The 18,900-nt window shown below is 42.2% G+C and overlaps 1 protein-coding gene across 1 annotated transcript; it reads left to right on the plus strand.

The window, feature by feature from the left end:
• Positions 1–59: 59 nt before the first annotated feature.
• Ms4a14 (membrane spanning 4-domains A14) lies at positions 60–18,450 on the plus strand. Its single transcript, XM_005001999.3, has 6 exons — positions 60–936; positions 2,508–2,636; positions 3,321–3,371; positions 5,741–5,890; positions 7,288–7,386; positions 16,430–18,450. The coding sequence occupies exons 1-6, from the start codon at positions 799–801 to the stop codon at positions 18,194–18,196; spliced, it is 2,334 nt and encodes a 777-aa protein (XP_005002056.2). The 5' UTR covers positions 60–798; the 3' UTR covers positions 18,197–18,450.
• Positions 18,451–18,900: the final 450 nt, after the last annotated feature.

Here is an 18,900-nt window from a genome sequence, read left to right on the forward strand (position 1 = left end):
ACAGATCAGTAAAATTATATCGTTCACTTTCCCAGAATGGCCCTGAACTTCATTACCTTTTTTGGGTGCTACTGCGTCAGAAGAGAACCGTGAGGCTCTCCGTCCCTACTTCCCAATCACCTTCACACTCAAATTGTTTGCATGCAGACATGAAGAACTTGAAGAGCATTTTTAAGTGCTTTAAAAATATGTGACTCACTTCTGTCCTATTTAGTGACTTTATGCTTAAATACTTAGATTCAATAACTATAATTCACTGTGATGCTCCCCCATCCAAATTGTAGACCAATAAAACTACATATAGACATGGTCTCAACTTTATGACTGTATCAGGGAAACCAACACAGCCTACCTAATAAATGAGTCCCTGATACTGCTCCCTGAGACCAGCACTTGGGTCCCACCTAGGAGAAAAGTGAACCAAAGAAATGCACGTGTAGGTTTTTCACACGTACAAAAGTCATCATGGCTGTAGCACCCAAAAGAGCCCCTGGATGAAAACCTTCCAAGGCCTATAACAATGGTATGGTGAAATTGAACTTGTGGCAGATTCAGATGTTTGGTGCTGATTTATGTCCATACACTGCGTCAGCACTGCCTTCCCCGCAGAGCAGGTGGGGGTGCTCTAGAACTTCTAGGTTCTATGACTCAATGGCTGAGGTTCTGGAGTTCTAGTGCTGCAAAACACCCAGGAAGGGCGCTGCGAAAGACCCCATGTGACACTGCGGAGACTGGGACCATGGTTTTGGCCGCGGCAGCGTCCCCTCCATCCTCCTCCTGAGCGCTCTGCCACAAGCCATGCAGTCCCCGGTCCAGAAGAAACAGGTCATCCACGTGGCCGCGGTGCCCCCGGGCGCGCCTGTGCTGGCCGGTTTCCCTTACGCCCCCCACAACGCTCTGCTAGAGGTCCTGCGTGGGGAACCAGAAGTTTTGGGGGTAAGCACCCAGGCCGCGGACTTCAGGGAGGGGAGCCAAGTCCTTTCCTATCCTTCTCTGCGGAGAAGTGGAGAAGTTGTGCAGAGCCTTCCAGGGAGGGAGTGGATTCTCCTCTCACCTCTCACCTGCAATGTCCCCTGGGCCATGGAAGGCTTCTATGCCACTTGCTGCGGCAGGCATACTGGGTCACCAGCAGAGGAGCCCATGGTAGCCCGGGTCCCACTTCCAGTTGGCAGGGCGGAGGTGCACCCAGGCCCCACCCCGAGGTGCGAATGTCCACCCACCCATGCGGGGCTGTGTGGAGTCTGGAAGTTGGAGGAAGGGGAGGTGAAAGCAAGGCCTGCACCCCAGCTTTTCCCCTGCGCAGTCTTTGCGAACATCGCAGAACCTAAAGGAGCCCAACGCAAAAGCTCGCCCCAGTTGGGCCTTCAAGTCTGTGTCCTCCCTCACCCAAATTCCGCTGGATTGCATCTGTACCCAAAGTGCAGGCTTCTTTCCTGCCGCTGTGCCCCAGGCAATGCTAGGATCTGGTCGCTGCGCACCAGGCGATGCGGTCCAAGGACCCCGGCCGGCACACAGTGCAGGGCCAGAGAGAGGGGAGCCAGCGGGGAGCGGGGCAGGCCAGGGAGAGGAGGTCACAAGCACCAAAGCGCCCAGCATGTACGACCTGGCTCCTCACGATGGATGTGTTTACTGTGTGTCTCAAACACTTACTAGTAAAACAATTATAAATAAAAATTTAAAAGCAAAGTATGTGGGAGGATGCGCCCACGCTGTCTGCAAATGCTGTGCAGTTTAATAGAGAGAGCTCCAGCTGCAGCTGGGGAAGCAGGAAGTGAAGTTTGCAATCTCCGCCCCTGAGAAGGTGCTCAGTCTGTTTCCTTTCTTACTTACACTTTCAGATTCTCACACTAGAGAAACCATCCAGTGTTTACACACGTGAGTCTGATTTATTTCACGTAAAAGCATGTTCTCGAAGTGCATCCCTGTACCTACCAACGTCTCAAGTTTGCTTTTCTTTATGACTGAGTAGTTCTCACATCACATCTTCTTTCCCCATTCATCAGTGTACAGGCATTTGGGCTGCTAGAAAATCTTCTAATGGAAAGAACTAGGAAGGGGGAGGGGGAAAGGAAGGACAAGAAAGGGAAAAAATGAAAATAAAGCTTTTGTAAATAAGGAGGGGAAGAGGAGGTTGAAGGAAGGGGAAAGGAATGGGAAAAAGAAGCAAGATACAGCATGAACAGGCACACATTCTGTATGATGTATGCGATCATTGTGTATCTAACATGTATCAATAACCTTCATCCTTAGTTTCCAGTCCACACATGTAGCTAAGGATGTCTGTCAGAAGAGAGACTGGCAAGACCAGGGAGCACAGGAAGTAAAGGACAGGAGCAAAAGACTTAGATCCAGGGGTCTCGGGCAGAACTGAATGGGAAGAAGGACCATCTGGGGGGCCATCTGGCTGCGGGAGGAGGGCCACCTGGCTGCGGGAGGAGGACTTCAAGGGAGGGAAGGTGCACAGCGGAGCTGCCTGCGGTGACCGGATGTTCCTCTCCTCCTCACAGGCTGTCCAGATCCTGCTGGCGCTGGTCATTGTTAGCCTCGGGATTATACTTGCAGTCAATTCCTTTGTGTTCTCCCAAGCCTTTACCTTCATCGTGCTCTCCGCCTATCCACTTTGGGGACCCATCATCGTAAGTATCCTCCCTTAGGAACCTTCGAGAGGTGACCATGGAGAATGCTGTGAGCTGAGCCAAGTCCCAGGAAGGTGAATTCTGTACAAATGGCTCCCGCCCCCCAGCCAGGAGGCCAAAGGGCAGCAACAATGACTCAGCTTGGTTACTGCCTTCCTCATCCAGTAGCTGCCACAGCTCCTGGGAGCACAGAGTGTGGTGGCTCCAGGATCCTTCCATGGTGGCTACATCACTTGCTTCTCACCACCCATCCAAGAGAGTCAACGAGCAAATATCCTACTTTCATCTTTGCAAATAAGGAAAGGCAGTGGGCAAGGTCTTAAACACATCTATCTGGTGCTCTTGAATCACAGACTCATAGCTTAAGACTTTAAGATTATTTTAACTCCCATCTCAGCCTAGAGAAAATTGTGCCATTAGAGTAATAACAGAGCCATGAATACTATTTTCAGCAGAGCTATTTCTACCCAGTCCCAGAGCTTCAGTTCCTCATCTTGTGCCATATATTTAAGGGTAGACCCTGCAGAGCTGGTCACACACTCACCAAGAGTCCAAAGTGCTGAGTTTTATTTACTGTTTTTTTCTTGTAACTCAGAAAACTACTTGCGGGACTGAATGGAGATTTCATTGCAACACAGCGAAGCACATACACCTGTTAACTTCTGTCTCTTGTCATTTTCACAGTTTATTGTCACAGGATGCCTCACAGTAAAGGATAAAAACTCAAAAACACTGGTAAGTCCCTTTTGTGACTTCTGTGTAATTTGTAATCTCCTACTTGCAAATGTAAATACTTGCTCTGCATCATCTTTACGTGTGAAGCCTTTGATCCTAAGGTATCTCTCAGGAAATACATATCAGATTTGTAGGCCAGATTCCTGTTTGCCCATGCCACTCTCAGCCCTACCTTCTCACACCTTCTCCTATTTCCCTAGTGAGTAACTAAAAACAGTTGCTTAACTTCCGATCAGAAACCATTCTACATCTAAGTGTGTGTGTGTGTGTGTGTGTGTGTGTGTGTGTGTGCGTGTGCGTGTGTGTTACTGGATACCAACCAGGACTCTACATATGCTAGACAAGGACACTATCTCTGAGCTGTATCCTCTTCCCCCCTCTCCCAGAGAACTATGACCAAGGTCTATGACTGTCATAGCTAGGTGATATCAGCGTCTAGTGGGATAAAGCCGGGGATGTTTCTGAGCATGCAAAATGCACAAGAAAGCCTCCTACCACTTCCATAACGAAAGTATCTGACCAAAAATATCTATCGTGCCAAGGTTCAGAAACCGTGTTCCAACCAAAATTAGTCTCAAGAAGCCAGTAACTCTGCTCCCAATGCTAACGCCATTCCCTAAGTCCCAGCAGTGGCTGCACTTTGAGGCCAGCCCAAAGAGGAAAAAGGTGTGGGTACTGGTGCCACAGAGCTCTGGGTCAGGACCACCTCCCATGGCTATGTCATCATGATGGGAACAGCCCCTACTCCCAGAAGTCACTCTGAGAGCTTCATCTGACACTGGTTATAAAAAGACATGATGATACTTTCGTGGTCCTACTCCCTCCTGACTACTCTGATCTTGTGTAAATCCTGGAGATGTGGGCCTTCTCTCAAAGCCATCTCCACTCTGTTTTGGATAAGTCCCCTGTCCATTCCCTCTTATAAGTATTACAAGCCATAGACAATTTTTGAGGGGTGAATGCCCTGACTCCATTGTGAAAATAAATACCGATAACAGAATGCTGTTCTTTCTGTGTGGACTTCCATGCTCAAATGAAAAATAGACTAAGGTCAAGGCAAATGCATCTCTTACTGAGAGCCATGACAGTGGGGTGAGTAGGGGCTATGGATAGGGGGTGCTGACCTGGCTGTCAGAACCCTTGGATTTCCACAGTGGCTCACCCACAGCTGTGGAATTGCTCATAGCCACTGACTCCTGAAGCCCATGCACCTGTAAAACAGGGGTAAAAAGTGTCCTTCCTTAAATCACAGATCTGTAATAGGAGCAGAGGCAGAGCAGGTGGGGCGAGTTCTCTGAAAGGCACACTAGATACAAGGACTACCCCTCCGGGACCTTAACCCAGAAGGTGTCTTATGAGAGTCAAGACAACATCGGCTAAAATGCTTGCAGTGTAGATTTCAGTTTCAGGAAAACACTAAGTCACAAGTACATCTCCAGATGCTGCTACACTCAGCCAGGGCACTCCGGGAAGGATGGGCTGACTAAACATACTGTGTCATTTCCTGCCACAACACATGTAACCCACAGCAAATATCTGCTGACTTGAGACACTGGGGGTGGAGTTGTATGTTTTTCCTTTAAAGAGCAAGTCACTGCTAGGAATGGATATGAGGAAAAGAATGAAGTGGCCCTCTTCTTCTGAAAGAACCCAGACATATGTGCTCTTTCTCCTAAAGATAATGGAAAATCTGAACTCTATGGCTTCCCTGTGGAGAGCCTGAGACCAATAAAGGATGCCTTATAAGCCCATTCTAATCCTTTAGTATCTTCACACATGTCAGCAGTTCTGCTGGTTACTGTTTGAATCCTCCAAGGAACAAGTACAAAATCACAGAACAGCAGGAGGTTAATTTCCTGCTCATCTATGTTGCTGTTATTGTTGTTGCTGTTTTATTGTTTTATTGTTGCTGCTGCTGTTTTATCTCTGGAACCTAATGCAGCGCCTGGCACATATTTGGGGCATACTAAATAATTATGAAATAAATTAATACTATGCTACAGTAATGTTATTCTCATTTTTAAAGTTAGAAATTGAAATTCTAAGCGATAATTGGCACAAAGTTCTAGTGAAACCAGGACTCAAAAATTTTATAATTAAAAATTTATAATTTCCATTGATATTTCTAACACACCACACCAGATACAGACCCTGAGAGGATTTACTAATTAGAAATAAACATTTTCTTTAGCATCACCACTGAGTATTCTTGGGCCACTCTGAATCTTAGTTTGTTTTCTGACTTTAAGGAATCAGCACTTAACCTTTCTATCTTAGTAGCTTAATGGAGCACTAAGAATTTATTACAAGGCATTTTCTGTTTGGTTCAGTCTTAATTCATTCGACAATGTTTACAACCAATTTTCCAGAGGCGGTGTGTCACAACCATGAACATCATCAGCTCCCTGGCAGCAGCCACTGGGATAATTCTCATCATCATCAACTACACAGAAGCACACAAATTCTGCCAGAAGCTTCTCCTTATCTCACCATGTATTATAGGCAGAACACTTTTCCTCGTAAGTGATCCTATTTTGTACAAGGAATTTGCATAATAGTATCTGAACAGCATCCAGAACACAATGGTGCACTAATTTTTTTTTGTTTTTTGTGACACAGGGTCCCACTATGTAGTTCGGGTTGGCCTGTGTTTATATAGTCCAGGCTGGCCCCGAACTCACAGTGATCCTCCCACCTCAGCCTCCCAAGTGCTGGATTTACAAGACTGTAATACCTCACCCAGCCTGCTGCAATAATTTTTATTCTAATAACTGAAGCTCTGTTGACATTTGAAATGAACACAGAGAAGCACATTGTGGGATAATGGTGAAGAAAGTGCAGGAACCATAATCTTTGGATTTAAATCCTAGATTTGTCTCATAAACGTTTGTGACCTTGATTTGATGCTGTTAAACACAGGTTCAAAAGACTCCCCAAACCTCCAGCACATACCCCACCTACCGCTAATACTAACTCCACTGTTCCATTTCCCGGAACCCCTTCCCTCCCTGACATGGAATCTGCCTTGAAGGCTTCCAGCCCAGGGCTCTCTGGTTCTCTCCTCTCTGACTGACCCATCTTCACCTTTGTACTTAAAAGGTTAGGTCAATACCACTCAATTTAACCCCTCTGTATTCACCTCTAGGCTCAGTCAGATCCTCCCGCTATCATGGGGCACAACTCTTAATATTTCTTCCTAGAAGATATCACAATTTATTTAGGTGAATAATTATTTGTTACTGTCCGCCTCCTTTACTATGAGGTAAGCTCCATAGAGACCCATACCAGGTCTCCGTTGCTCAAGAACTGAAGCTAGTAAATTGCATACAGCAGTCTTTAGACATTTTGGTTTCTTCAACCAGTGGTGACTGTCATCACTTTTGGATAAATGGCAAGGGAACAAGATGCAGAAATAGTCACCTGCCCAAGGTTAAGTGTGACATTGCATCCAGTGGAGCCCAGCTTGATCTGTCTCCAGAGTTTAAGCTTTTTGGATACCATGCCACGCCATGCTGTGTCTTGTCTAAACCTCACCTTAACAGAGTATGCAGCTTGGAAAACTGCAGACCACATCTAACCTGCAGACACGTTCTGAGTGAGGAAGCTAGAAATTTTCACTTAAAAAAATAGGTATACCAGCTTCCCCCAGGAAATAATAAAATGAAATTGGGTATCCTGGTGCTCCTGTTCCCACATGGCCATGATGGACTGCCTCCTCTGAACACCACTCCTCGCACTCCAGGCACTGTCTCAGCCCCATGAACATTAGAGCTCATCACCCCTGCCTTCTGAGAAACACAGGAAACTCATGCAAGAATACAAGTTTTCCCAGATTTGATGGTATAGTGTAATAACTCCATGGCTTTTATCCTGAAGATGAAATCACTTTCATTTCATTTCTCCTTCCCATGTGCAGGGACTCTTGTCGATCTTGTTCATCATCAGTATCGTGGAGTTCAGCATCTCTGTGACTATCATATGCTTCAGAAGCACATCCTGGATACAGTCAGATGAGGTACATTCGATGTTGCAAGGATGGATTGCTTGAGGGTACTCCGATGAGACTTCTGGTCTGTCTGTGGACAGAATAGTATGTGACAGTGCTGAGCTAAGTCACAGGGAGCTGATCAGGGAAGGAAGCCCAACCCCAGCCTTTAGCACAACTGTGCTTTTCCATCTTGACCCTTAAGCTGTGCTTGGCCGCCTTCATTCAGACATAGGTCTTATCTCCCTGCAAAAATGTATAACACATCAGATTTACTGTGATGGGAAGAGCTTGTTCCGGGTGGTCAGTAGAGCATGAGCTGCTTTCCTCACCCGAGAGGAAGAGGAGAACATAGCACTGACAGTGGGGCTGAGTACGACTCCCAGTAAACACTACTGTTGTTACTTCACCGATGCGCACTGTGCCACACATGGTTCTGGTCATGGAGAACCAGCTTGATGCCAATATGGTAACGCTGTTAGGTTCCGTGTAAAGACACAAACATGCAGAGTTTAAACCAACTTGCTAGTGTTGTAAAGCACGAGGATTCTGACTCAGACAACAGAGCTCCAGGCTCTTCCCTCTAAATTACAGTATCTTCCCAGGCTCTGTGGTTTGGAGGGATGTTGTTTTGAGTTTTTAAAGATACACTTTAGAGAAGTATAATTTACTAACAATAACATGCACCCATTTTAAGTCTACCATTCACTTAGCCTTGACAAATTTCAAACACCTCTGTACCAAGAGACAGGGTGTGCTTATCAGTGCAAAAAGGTTCATCTTCTGAATTTTCACAGTCAGTGTATTGCTTACCTATATTAGGCCTCACTTTCCCAAATTCTGTGGACATCTAATCACAAATAAGAGCTTTCTATATCCTGCTTCTTTTACAAAAATCTGTTTTTGAGATTCACCTCTGCTGTTGCATCTATCAAAACCCATTCCCTTTATGCACAAGCACCCCACAGTTCCTATGTGTTTACCTCTTCATGAATATTTTAATAGCTTAAAGTTCTCAATGATAAGTTGCTAAGACATTTGCATTCACATCTACACAGAAAAGTATGACTTAAATTCTCTCAGTGTCATGCCCAAGATTTGATTGCAAGATTATGTAGCAAACGGATGTTTATAAGAAAGCATCTAATAATGGCTTTAAGTAACTGTCCCAGTTTCCATTCTGATTGGCAGGTTATGAGAGGTAGAGTTGCTCCCTATCATCAAGGACCCTTGACACTACCAGTTGTGTTACTTAGCAATTCTATGAGTGGGTGGCTGTATTTTATCATACAGTTTCAATTTACATGACCCTACTGACTATCAACAGTGAGACTAAAGCTTAAATTTACCATCCATTTGGGTATTTTCTTCGGGGATGTCTCTATTCAAATCTTTAACCGACTTGATAACTCCATTTTCCCACTTCCCTTTCTTGTGGTCCTAGGGGTGGTACCCAGGACTCTCACACTGATCAATATTCCCAGCCTTTCTGACTTTTTTCTTTTGAGACAGGGTCTCACTAAGTAGCTAAGTTGCCCATGTTGAGCTAGAATGTGTGATTCTCTTGCCTCAACCTCCTAGAGTGCTGAGATTATGGATGTGAGCCACCACACCCAGCTGGATTATTTATCTTCTTATTGAGTTATGAGAGTTTAATTTTGACTGTTTCTTAGTCCAAGTCCTGTTTTTCAGATATGTAGATTGTTACCATTTTCGTCAACCCACTGCTGGTCTTTCGTTTTCTTTTTTTCTTTTTTAAGGTTGCTAGTGCATATGAGTTACACAGAAACTGAGTTTGGTTTTGTTATATTGGTGCATACACATGACATATTTTGACTCACCACTCCCTTCCCTTCATACCCCCATCTCCCCGAATTCATTTCCTCAACTCTAACTGCTTTTAGACTCCACATATGAGGGAAGGAAAATAATGCTTGACTTTCTGAGTCTGGTTTATTTCACTTAGCAAAAGGCTTCCAGTCCCACTCTTCCCTGCAAATGATACATTTTTGTTCTACTTTATGGCTAATTAGTACCACCTTTCTTTATTCATTCATCTGTTTACAGGCAAATAGTCTGTTTTTACAGCTTAGCTGTTTGTGACCTCTACAAGATACAGGGGTATGCAAGTATCACTACAATTTTTTGTTTTTATTTCCATAGGGAATAAAACAAGAAATGGTATTGCTGGGTTAAATTTTTTGAGGAACCTCCATGCTGATGTTCAGAGTGACTCTGCTAGTGTATATCCCCCAGCACACAGAATAAAGAGGTTTCTCTGAATCTACATTCTCACCAGCATTTATTGTTTTTTGTATTTTAGATGATAACCATTCTGACTAGGATGAGCTGGATTCTCAATGCAGTTAGATCTGCATTTCCCTAACTGCTAAAATTGTGTCATATATTTATCTGCCATTTCTACTTCTTCAGAGAAGTGTCCGTTCAATGCATTTGCCCATTAGTTAATTAGGTTATCTGCTTTTTTTGTTTTTAATTCTTTATATATATTTTTATATTAATCCTCTATGGAAACAGCAGATGGCAAAGATCTCCCAATCTCCAGGCTTTTTACACTATTGATTATTTCTTGGCTATGCAGAAGCTTTTTAATTTGATGTAGTTCCATTTGTTGACTCTTGCTAACCCTTCTTCGTTTTCTTAACAATTTATTTCAAGTAACAAATATGATTAAGATCAATTTATTTTTAGGGATTTTTTGTGCTCTTAATGAAATTTTTCCCAAATCCTAAAGATAATAAAAATTTTCTTCTGTAGCTTTGTATAGCAATATTATAGGCTTTAGCTCTTACCTCTTGGTTTACGATGCATTTCAAGTTAACTTTTGTGTAGTTATGAGGTAAGGTTTCAATCAATGCAGTACCCTTCTGGAGATATCCAGTTGTTTTCATGCCATTTATTGACCTATTACCTTGCCAAATTTGTTGAAAATGACCACTTATTTAAAGGGTTCTTTGGGATACTTTATTTTATCCCACTGAGCAGAACATCTACATTTATACACTATCTTCTTTCGTATAGCTGGAGAATCATTCCTTTGAAGTCTGTGTGAAAGTCTCCCTGGCTCTGCAACTCTTGAATTTCCTATACCAATATAGCCAGCTTCATGTCAATGACTCCCAGGCCCTCTTGAACCATGGCTGAAGCAACCTCTGAGTCTCATAATTCCTGTATACAGTGACGTGAGTTATAGGAAACCAACTCCCAAGGCATTCCTTCTCAAGCTTTGGTCCCATGGGCTTGTCTTCTCAATTGAATGGCTAACACTTTTTCACCTTTGTGATGGGTGTTGCTGATTATTAAGATACTCTAGATAGCTTTGTTCTTATCCCTATACACAGTACTAAGTTCCATTTTGGTGGTACTAATCTCTTGAGTACTACTTTAGCCCCAGCTTTACCCATTGTACCTACTGGTCAAAAGTTTAAGATCTTTTGTTCTGTCCCCACCACCACCTCCATTCTCGCTACTAACTTGGCTAAAAGTAACTGCTAGTATATTTTCTGCAGGCTTAATGTTGGGCTGTCTTGAACTTTCCTCAACCAGATCAAGCTACCAACCTTAATGTCCGCCTCCTGCAAAGTCTTAGAACATAAGTCACACGTAGACAAATTTTCTTCCAGACTAGCACATAGGTCCTCTAGTCCAATTGCCAATAGAGTCCTTGCTTCCATCTGAAACTGCCTGAGCCTGGTCTTTATTGTCCATGTTATCATCACCATTCCAATCTGCTGAGCTCCTTGTATAGCGAAGAAGCTGTGTTATATGACTTCTTTAGACCACATCTCTTAAATATTTACAGTTTCCACAAACCAGTTCCAAACCTTCTGAACATATGGTCAGATACTATCACAACATTGATCCATTTGTCCAGTGCCGGTACTCTGTATTAGTAAGCATTCTGCTTACTGGAACATAATACCTGACACCCACAATTTAAAGGGAGAGAGACTTAATTTAGCTTAAAGTTTTCAGGAGACTAATCACTACATGGCTGGAAAGCTCCAAGGCAAGAACATCATGGTGGCAGAGCACAGAAAACCTGCAGTGTAGTTCACAAGAGCCAGAAATCAGAATAGGGTAGCAGCACCACAGAGGAACGAGTGAGGAACCAGATATAGTATCCAAGATAATGACTGTATATATTTCATGTATGCAGACATCCCCAGAAGTGTGCCCCCGTAATCACCTGGGCAGGTCCCAACCCAAACACTTGTTAGTTTTCATACATTTATTATAAATTCCCTAGAATTTCTAAATAGACAACTATTTCATCTGTGAATAGAGACTTTTACTTCCAAACTTTAGGTCTTATTTTTCTAACTTTAATTCAAAGTGTATTTTCCAACACAATATTTCACAGGGGTGCTGAGTACACCATACTTATTTTGTTCCTGATCTCAAGGTTAAAAAGTTGAATTCTGGATTTAGCTCAGCAGCATAAGCACCTGCCTTGCAAGCAGGCGGTCGTGAGTTCGATCCCCGGTACCGATAAAAATGAAAAAGACAAAAAAAAAAGTTGAATTTTTTACCCCAATATATAGCATTATCAAGAAGTTTTACACAGAGTAAACTTACTATCTTTTGCAGAGATTTTTTCTATCACAAATGAGTACTTACTTTATAATTTTTCACTACATGCTTATGTCTTTATTATGTTATCTGTAATATAAACTCATATGTCAATGTTTTGTTTGATCTTTAAGTCTCTTATTTCATATTAATTTTGGCATCAGGATGTATCCCTCTTCCTTTTTTCCAATTACCTGTGTTTTTAATTGGTTTCCTCTGTGTATCTCCAGTATTACTGCCCTCTGTTATCTGTATGTTATAATTAAACTACAGAAGTGTACAAAGCCCTGTCAAGCCCTTAGGAAGAATTTGGAAATAAATTACACTAAATCGTTATTCAACAGAGCACAATGAGTAGGGTTTTTAATCTATTACAGCACAGAAAAAATGCAACAGGGGATTCAAGGGCAGCATCACAGGACCTTGGATTGCAGGATAAGGAAAGGGAAAGAGAACTCTTAGTATTTCCTAAGAAATCTGTCAACCACTCTGCTTAAGAGCACCAGCTCTTATTATCTCCAGTCATAACCACTGTGCAAAGGTACTCTGGTAGTTATTATAAGGCATTAATCAGAGAGGAAAGCTCAGGACCTGGGACTCAACTTCAATGTATGAATCATAGCCTATAAGTTGACAACTCTGTTCCAGTTCCCTCTACTATAAAACCAGGATGATAACTCAGAGCAATTTGAAATAATTATGTGAGATGATTTTGATGATCATTGTCTACCACCTAATAACAGCTTAGGTATCATTAAGAAGGAAGAAATTTTAAATCATAGCAATTAAGAGCTTGAACTATGAGAGAAATTATAATTCGTGCCTCCCAGTATCTCAGAAATTAATGTTATAATTCTAATAAAACAAAAATTGGAAGACAAGTGAAAACCCAGACATTTCCCCAGTATACTAAGTATCCTCACACACATATCTCTAAGGGAGATAAAATATGTGTGAAAACAATTAGGAGGGTAGGCAATCACAATGTATAAGGTAGCTGTCCTTATCTTTACATATGCTGAAATTGAATGTAAGAGACTAAACTAATATCACTCTGAAGAGTGAATAATATTTTTGCTAGATTTTGTATCATAATCTTACAGAATTAGCACTGGGTTTCTTAGTGTCTCTTCTTCTTCAGAGTATCTGTTTGTTATATCATTCATTATATAATCTGTTCCTGTAAAGTGTGTAGAAATTCTCCCATGTGTGAACCGGTACATGTTATATACCCTTTCTGTATTATAGGGAAAAACAGATCATAACAAGACAAAAAAATTCTTAGAAAAACATGAAATGAAAAAGACATATAAAACCACATTATGAGGTGACCTACAGTATTACTGTGCTTTCTGTTATTTTCAATGGAGTTGTCCACATCATCAGACATATAATAACTGAACATAGCATTACATTGCTATTTTAATAAAAACACAACTTTGGAAACATTGTAAGACTTCAAAAGCATTAATAATCAAACCAGAATGGGTATGTTATTACATCATGTCATCTTCAGAGTGGTTGCCTCTACTCTTAGACTTGATATTATCAAGCATGCCAAATTCGAAAAAGATCAGTCAAGGCAAAATAGCAGTTTAACAAAACAGCTTCAAATAAGATCAGTCATAGTAAGACAATGTAAGTAATACAGGGCTTCGGTTTAAGTTAATAGGAAACAAAGGATAGTTACTGTGGTATAGCTTGCTATTTTGCGGATAGCTATCTATTCCCTCAAATCTAGAATGAGTAAACTGACCTGAACAAAATAAAATCGAACTAAGCAGAGTGATAAGATTGCTGTGGCTTTTAAACCCTGATAACATTATTAACAATGTCCTCTGCCTACCTTTTTTAGGCAATTCCTCAACTTTCCCTTCCTCAGGATACTTTGTATATTTTGGGTCCCACTAACTCCTTTAGTTTTTAGATTAAGGGGGCAACCCATTATCTATCTGAGTAGTGCTGAACTTTTTTACCTCTGAGCTTGATCTTGATCTGTACTCTTTTACTTACTAAAGCCACAAAGTTTTCCTTACTTCTATCTTGTAGTTCTACACTGCACAAAAGTGTCATAACTTTCCAACCTATCTGCAGCTGCTGGATGAGTTGTCCCTATTTCTCTCTGGTTTCCTGTTTCTCAGCTTCGTTTTCCCATCTTTGACTTTCAGTTTATTAACTTTCTTTCAGGTTGAATATATTTCCTATTCAGAGGACCTTGATGGATCCTGCCTCCTAATCCACTCTGCTTGTGTTTCTTTTTGTTAGTGTATCTATGCTATCTATGTTAAAAATTATAGCCCACCTTCTCTGCCTAAACTCTGCTATTCTATTTTTCTGCTATTGTTTGTCCATTTTTCTCCTTCATTCCACTGTCTTCCTTGTTCACTGAGGCCTCTCTGCCACTGTTGATGGAATCCTGGTATTTTTTTCCTCTCTGTCTCTCTCTCTCTCTGGAATTTTCTTCAGTATTTTCTGTAGGGTTGGGTTGGTGGCTATGAACTCCCACAGTTCCTCTTTGTCTTGGAAACATCTTGTTTCTCCATTAATTTTGAAAGAGAGATTTTTCAGGGTACATTAATCTTGGTTGGAGGTTATTTTCTTTCAGGGCTTAGACTATTTCTCCCCAGGCTCTAATCGATTTAATAGTTTGTGTTGATAAGTCTGTCATTTTTTCGATGATTTGTCCTTTGTAGGTGATCTGCTTCTTTTCTCTGCCCACTTTTAATACTCTATTCTTGTGGTGGATTTCTGGAATCTTGATTATTATATGTCTGGGTGTAGATCTGTTTTGGTTATAGTTGGCTGGAGTTCTGTATGTCTCATTTATCTGGATATCATTTATTTTTCCTATGCTTGGGAAGTTTTTCTTAATTATTTCTGTCAATAGTCTTTGTAATTCATTTGTGGTTACTCCTGCTTCTTCACTTACATTTTTTATTCTTAAGTTATAGATCCTCTTGTCGTCTTCTAGCCTTTGAATTGTTATCTCTTGGTTCCTTGTTATTTTTAATAGGTCTTTCTTTCACAATCACACATTGTAAATCTCTCCTCAAGTTTCAAAAGGTTAACTTTTGTTTCTGTCAAGGCATTTTGCCAGCTTCCAATGAAGTTTTTAGCTTCCTGGTAGTCTCTTTGGATCTGTTTCATGTATTCTAGATTTTGTTTATATTCATCACCAAAGGTTTCTCTTCCTTTTCTGGGTTCCTCCCTTTTTCCCTCTGTGTTTTCCTGAGAGGGGCTTAGCATTTCTTTAATTAACCTTTTTATTTCTTGTCTCACTTGGGTTAGAATTTCAGTTTTAAATTCATCTATGAAGTCACAAATGTATTTGTTTATGTCTGCTGATATTGTGGCTAACATTGCATGATCACTGGAGTGGTTCTCTTCTGTATTTACCTCTCCTGGGCTTATTTTCCCAGGGTCAGAAGCTGGAGATTTTGTCTTATCTTTTGCTCTTGTCATGTTTCTGTTTTCTCTCAGACAGATGTGTGGAGGAGGTCTCAGGCTGCCTCTGTATTCCTTACAGTTTTTCTAAAGCGTGCTGGCTGGGGGCTTGCTGCTCTCTCCAGTTTGCTGATATCTGAGGGGGACGCTGCAGGTTGGCCCCTCCCCTCTGAGGCAGTCAACCTGTGACTGCCTTCAACACATTACACTGTGCTGTGGCGGATGTCACAGGGTTGGACCAATTTTATCCCTGGCTATTGATTCCCAACCAGTGGCGTGGTTCAGCCCAAGCTGCTCCCACCAGTCCTCTCTGGGCCAGGGGCAGTTGACTGATGCCACTGTGGTGCTGGGCTCTGCCCTACTCCAAGACGTCTTCTAGTCAGCCTCCCATGTGACGGGACCAAATCCAGCACTCACTGAGAGCCAATAAAGCTCTCTACCTTGGCTCTACTCCACACTGCACCATGTCCTCCTGCCAAGGGCCCAGGACTCACCAACTCCCATTATCAGCAGCCACAGCTTGGGCACGACCTTGAATCATCCATCTCCACGGCGCACCCAGCACAGCATGGATCGGGTCTCATTGAGCATGTTGGGCTTCAGCCATTTACCCGTGCTTTTCCTTCCTCTTCCTAATTTTATTTTTCTTTTGGTTTCCTCCTGGGTTAGTGAGAATTGTTCTCCAATCATCTGGCCTTCTCCATGTTGTCAGATTCTAGCATCTTGGCTGTTTTCCCCAGAAAGGTTCTCTATTCAGCTTCCTAGCAAGCTGCCAATTTTTAATTCACACCTGTCTAAGGCAATTTTAACCAAATTGCCCTGTTCAACATTTGACATAATAAGGGGCAATGAATGTCCAATAGATCACCAAGGAGTCAATGGTAAATGTAGGACTTTTGATTGATTCCTTGTCCATGTGTTATTTTCTACCCATTATCTTAAGTCAGAATGAAAACTAATTTGATACTACAAGAAGCAAGCAGCATCAAAGATGATCCTATTGTGTTAATATTCCCCTCCCTCCCTGGTTTTGTAGGTTGTGTTTTTCCTGCCTTCGGATGTTACTAGAAGTCATGAGCAACCTACCTCAGAAGAAGGTGCTCAGCTACAGTTTTATCGTCAGAAAGACTTTTCTAGTTTTGATATACCACCAGAAGCAAAAGCTGTTTTCTTTGGAGGCTATGCTTTCTTCCAGTTAAGACACTCAAGAAGTCCTTCCAGCCAGGACAGGCCACAGCCATGGAAGGAAAGGGCTTCATTCTCTGCAAGTGAAAAACAGGAAAATATCTTTCCACGTGTTAAATTCTCAGATGAAAAACTTGAGCCAAAACCTATACCTTATACATCAGAAGCAAGGTCCCCAGAAAATGTAAATACTCACCAAGTCTCTACAACGAGACAACTGACAGATAAAGACCTACAGTACATTGTTTTACACAACCCCAAAGAACGAGCTCAAGAGATTCAGGGCCAGGACTTGCCACTGCAAGCTTTTCCATCCCCAAATGCAGCAAGTTTCCGTGTTTTGCCAGTTGAACTCCAGCCACCCAAAGCTCTTCTATTGCAGGCCATGCCTACACAAGACAGGCAATCTCAATCCACGTCATCACATATCACAAGGTCCCCTGATCTGATACATAAAACCTCAGAGCTGGCAGAAGACACTCTATACGAAGACTCAGTATACTATCCTATGACGCTCCCTTGTACAGAATGCCAGTCATCATCAGATCTTACGGAACAAAATAGTCCAGCTGAAAGCCAGCAATTTTCAGAAATAATATACCAAGACATTCTATCTGAAGTCATGGAATTGACTCAAGAGTGGAAATGCCCATCAAGGCCTTCCTCAGACCATGGAAGCAAACATGGAAAATCCTCACGGAGTAGCTCCTTAGGCCTGCAAACAAAACATGGGAAATACCCAAGAAAGAAATCCCTAGACCAAAAAGTCAGAGCTTTGCTGTTCTCAAAGAAGCATTTCACAGGTAAGAAATCCCAATATAGTCAAACCTCAGAAGAGTTCCTAGATCAGCAGGCCAGAGGAGAGGGATCTCCAAAGCAACTATCCAAAGACAAAGAAAATAAGGATCAGCCAGCTAAAAAGAACTCCCCAAAGAAGCAAACTCATAGCCAACAAGCTGAAGAGGAGAAATCCCCACAACGACAGCCCAAAATTTGTCAAGCTGAAGGACCACAAACTCAAGAGGAAAATATTCCAAAGCGGCCATACCAAGATGCTGAATACAGAGGAGAGCAATCTCCACGCTGGTCAACCTCAGACTCACAATATTTTGTACAGCAGTCCCAAAATTGGAGAAGTCAAGACTGGAGAAACAAAGACTGGAAAGCACAAGAACGGCAATTTGAAATGCATAACTTCCTACACTGTGAATCCCAAGATCTATTGAAGAAGAAAGCCCTAAACCAGAGCAGTGCAATCCAACAAGACTTAAGCTGGCAACTTCAAGACAAGCAGTTCCAGGAGGACCAAATGATGCTAAGAAATGATATGCAAATGGTCAATATGCTGACATCAGACATCAAGCTAGCAAGCATGGACTGTAGAGACCAAAACCCAATAGACACTCAGTCAGAAAATGCAGAACCAGACTATCATCCTTCTTCTAGCCAAAGTGTTGTACAAGACACATATTTAACTTATTTAACTAGTATGGATTCAGAACGAGAGGTCCAACAAAACTCTTCAGTTTGCTCAGGGTCAACCAAAGATGATCTGAACACACATTCTACCTCCTGTTCTCTAAAAGATGATCAACAGCAATATGAAGACTCTGAGTAGCATGCAGAATGACCTTAACAATGGAAACAAGTGAAGGAGAAACACGAGTCTTCCATAAACTTATGTTCTCAACCATGGTTGCTACCTCACGCCCTAAAAGATGGTGGGTATGCAAAACCCTCCAAGGATCCAGTCTCAGTCAAAGTCCAGTGACAAAAAACTAAATGCTAACATGGTGGCAGAACTTTGGTTGGGGTAAAGGAATAAATCATACATGAACTTTCTGTCATCAAATACAGCGTTTCCATTTATGATCGGCAATTCATTTTACAGCCTACTGTTTCATTAACATATTTTCTATGGTGTTATTACTTTTGCTCCCTTCTTTATATGATAGCAGGGGTTCAGCAAGTGAGCTAAGAAGAAATGTATCTAGGTTCTGTAAGAATTCAAGAACCAAAAAAGCCTGTGAGAAAAACATTCCATTGTTACCCTCCTGTTTCTATGCTAGCTCCAGTCCTGCCATTGACCCTCCCTCTCTCCCTAGATCTCAGCTGAGGGGAGACACTAGGTTTGTGCAGCACATAGGGTGATGATGAGGACAAAGACAAATAGCTGAGAGGCAAAAGTGCAAAACACACCTACAGACAGGAAAGGAGTTGAGCAAGCAAAGAACTGCGGAATGAGCTATGAGGTATTAGGTGCTGCCTTTCTGTCTCCCGGCCTCCACTCCCTATGCCTCATTCCCCAACCTTTATGATCTC

This window comes from Cavia porcellus, unplaced genomic scaffold, assembly GCF_034190915.1.
Source record: "Cavia porcellus strain 051 isolate PalLab524CR breed Dunkin Hartley unplaced genomic scaffold, mCavPor4.1 scaffold_17, whole genome shotgun sequence".
Taxonomy (NCBI): Eukaryota; Metazoa; Chordata; class Mammalia; order Rodentia; family Caviidae; genus Cavia; species Cavia porcellus.

What these genes read in the sequence shown, in the direction of transcription:
- Ms4a14 (XM_005001999.3), top strand. Translation starts at nt 799, where the DNA reads ATGCAGTCCCCGGTCCAGAAGAAACAGGTCATCCACGTGGCCGCGGTG. An exon ending in TAGGCAGAACACTTTTCCTC is followed by an intron (nt 5,891 to 7,287) that starts GTAAGTGATCCT and finishes TCCCATGTGCAG; the next exon opens with GGACTCTTGTCGATCTTGTT. An exon ending in CCTGGATACAGTCAGATGAG is followed by an intron (nt 7,387 to 16,429) that starts GTACATTCGATG and finishes CTGGTTTTGTAG; the next exon opens with GTTGTGTTTTTCCTGCCTTC.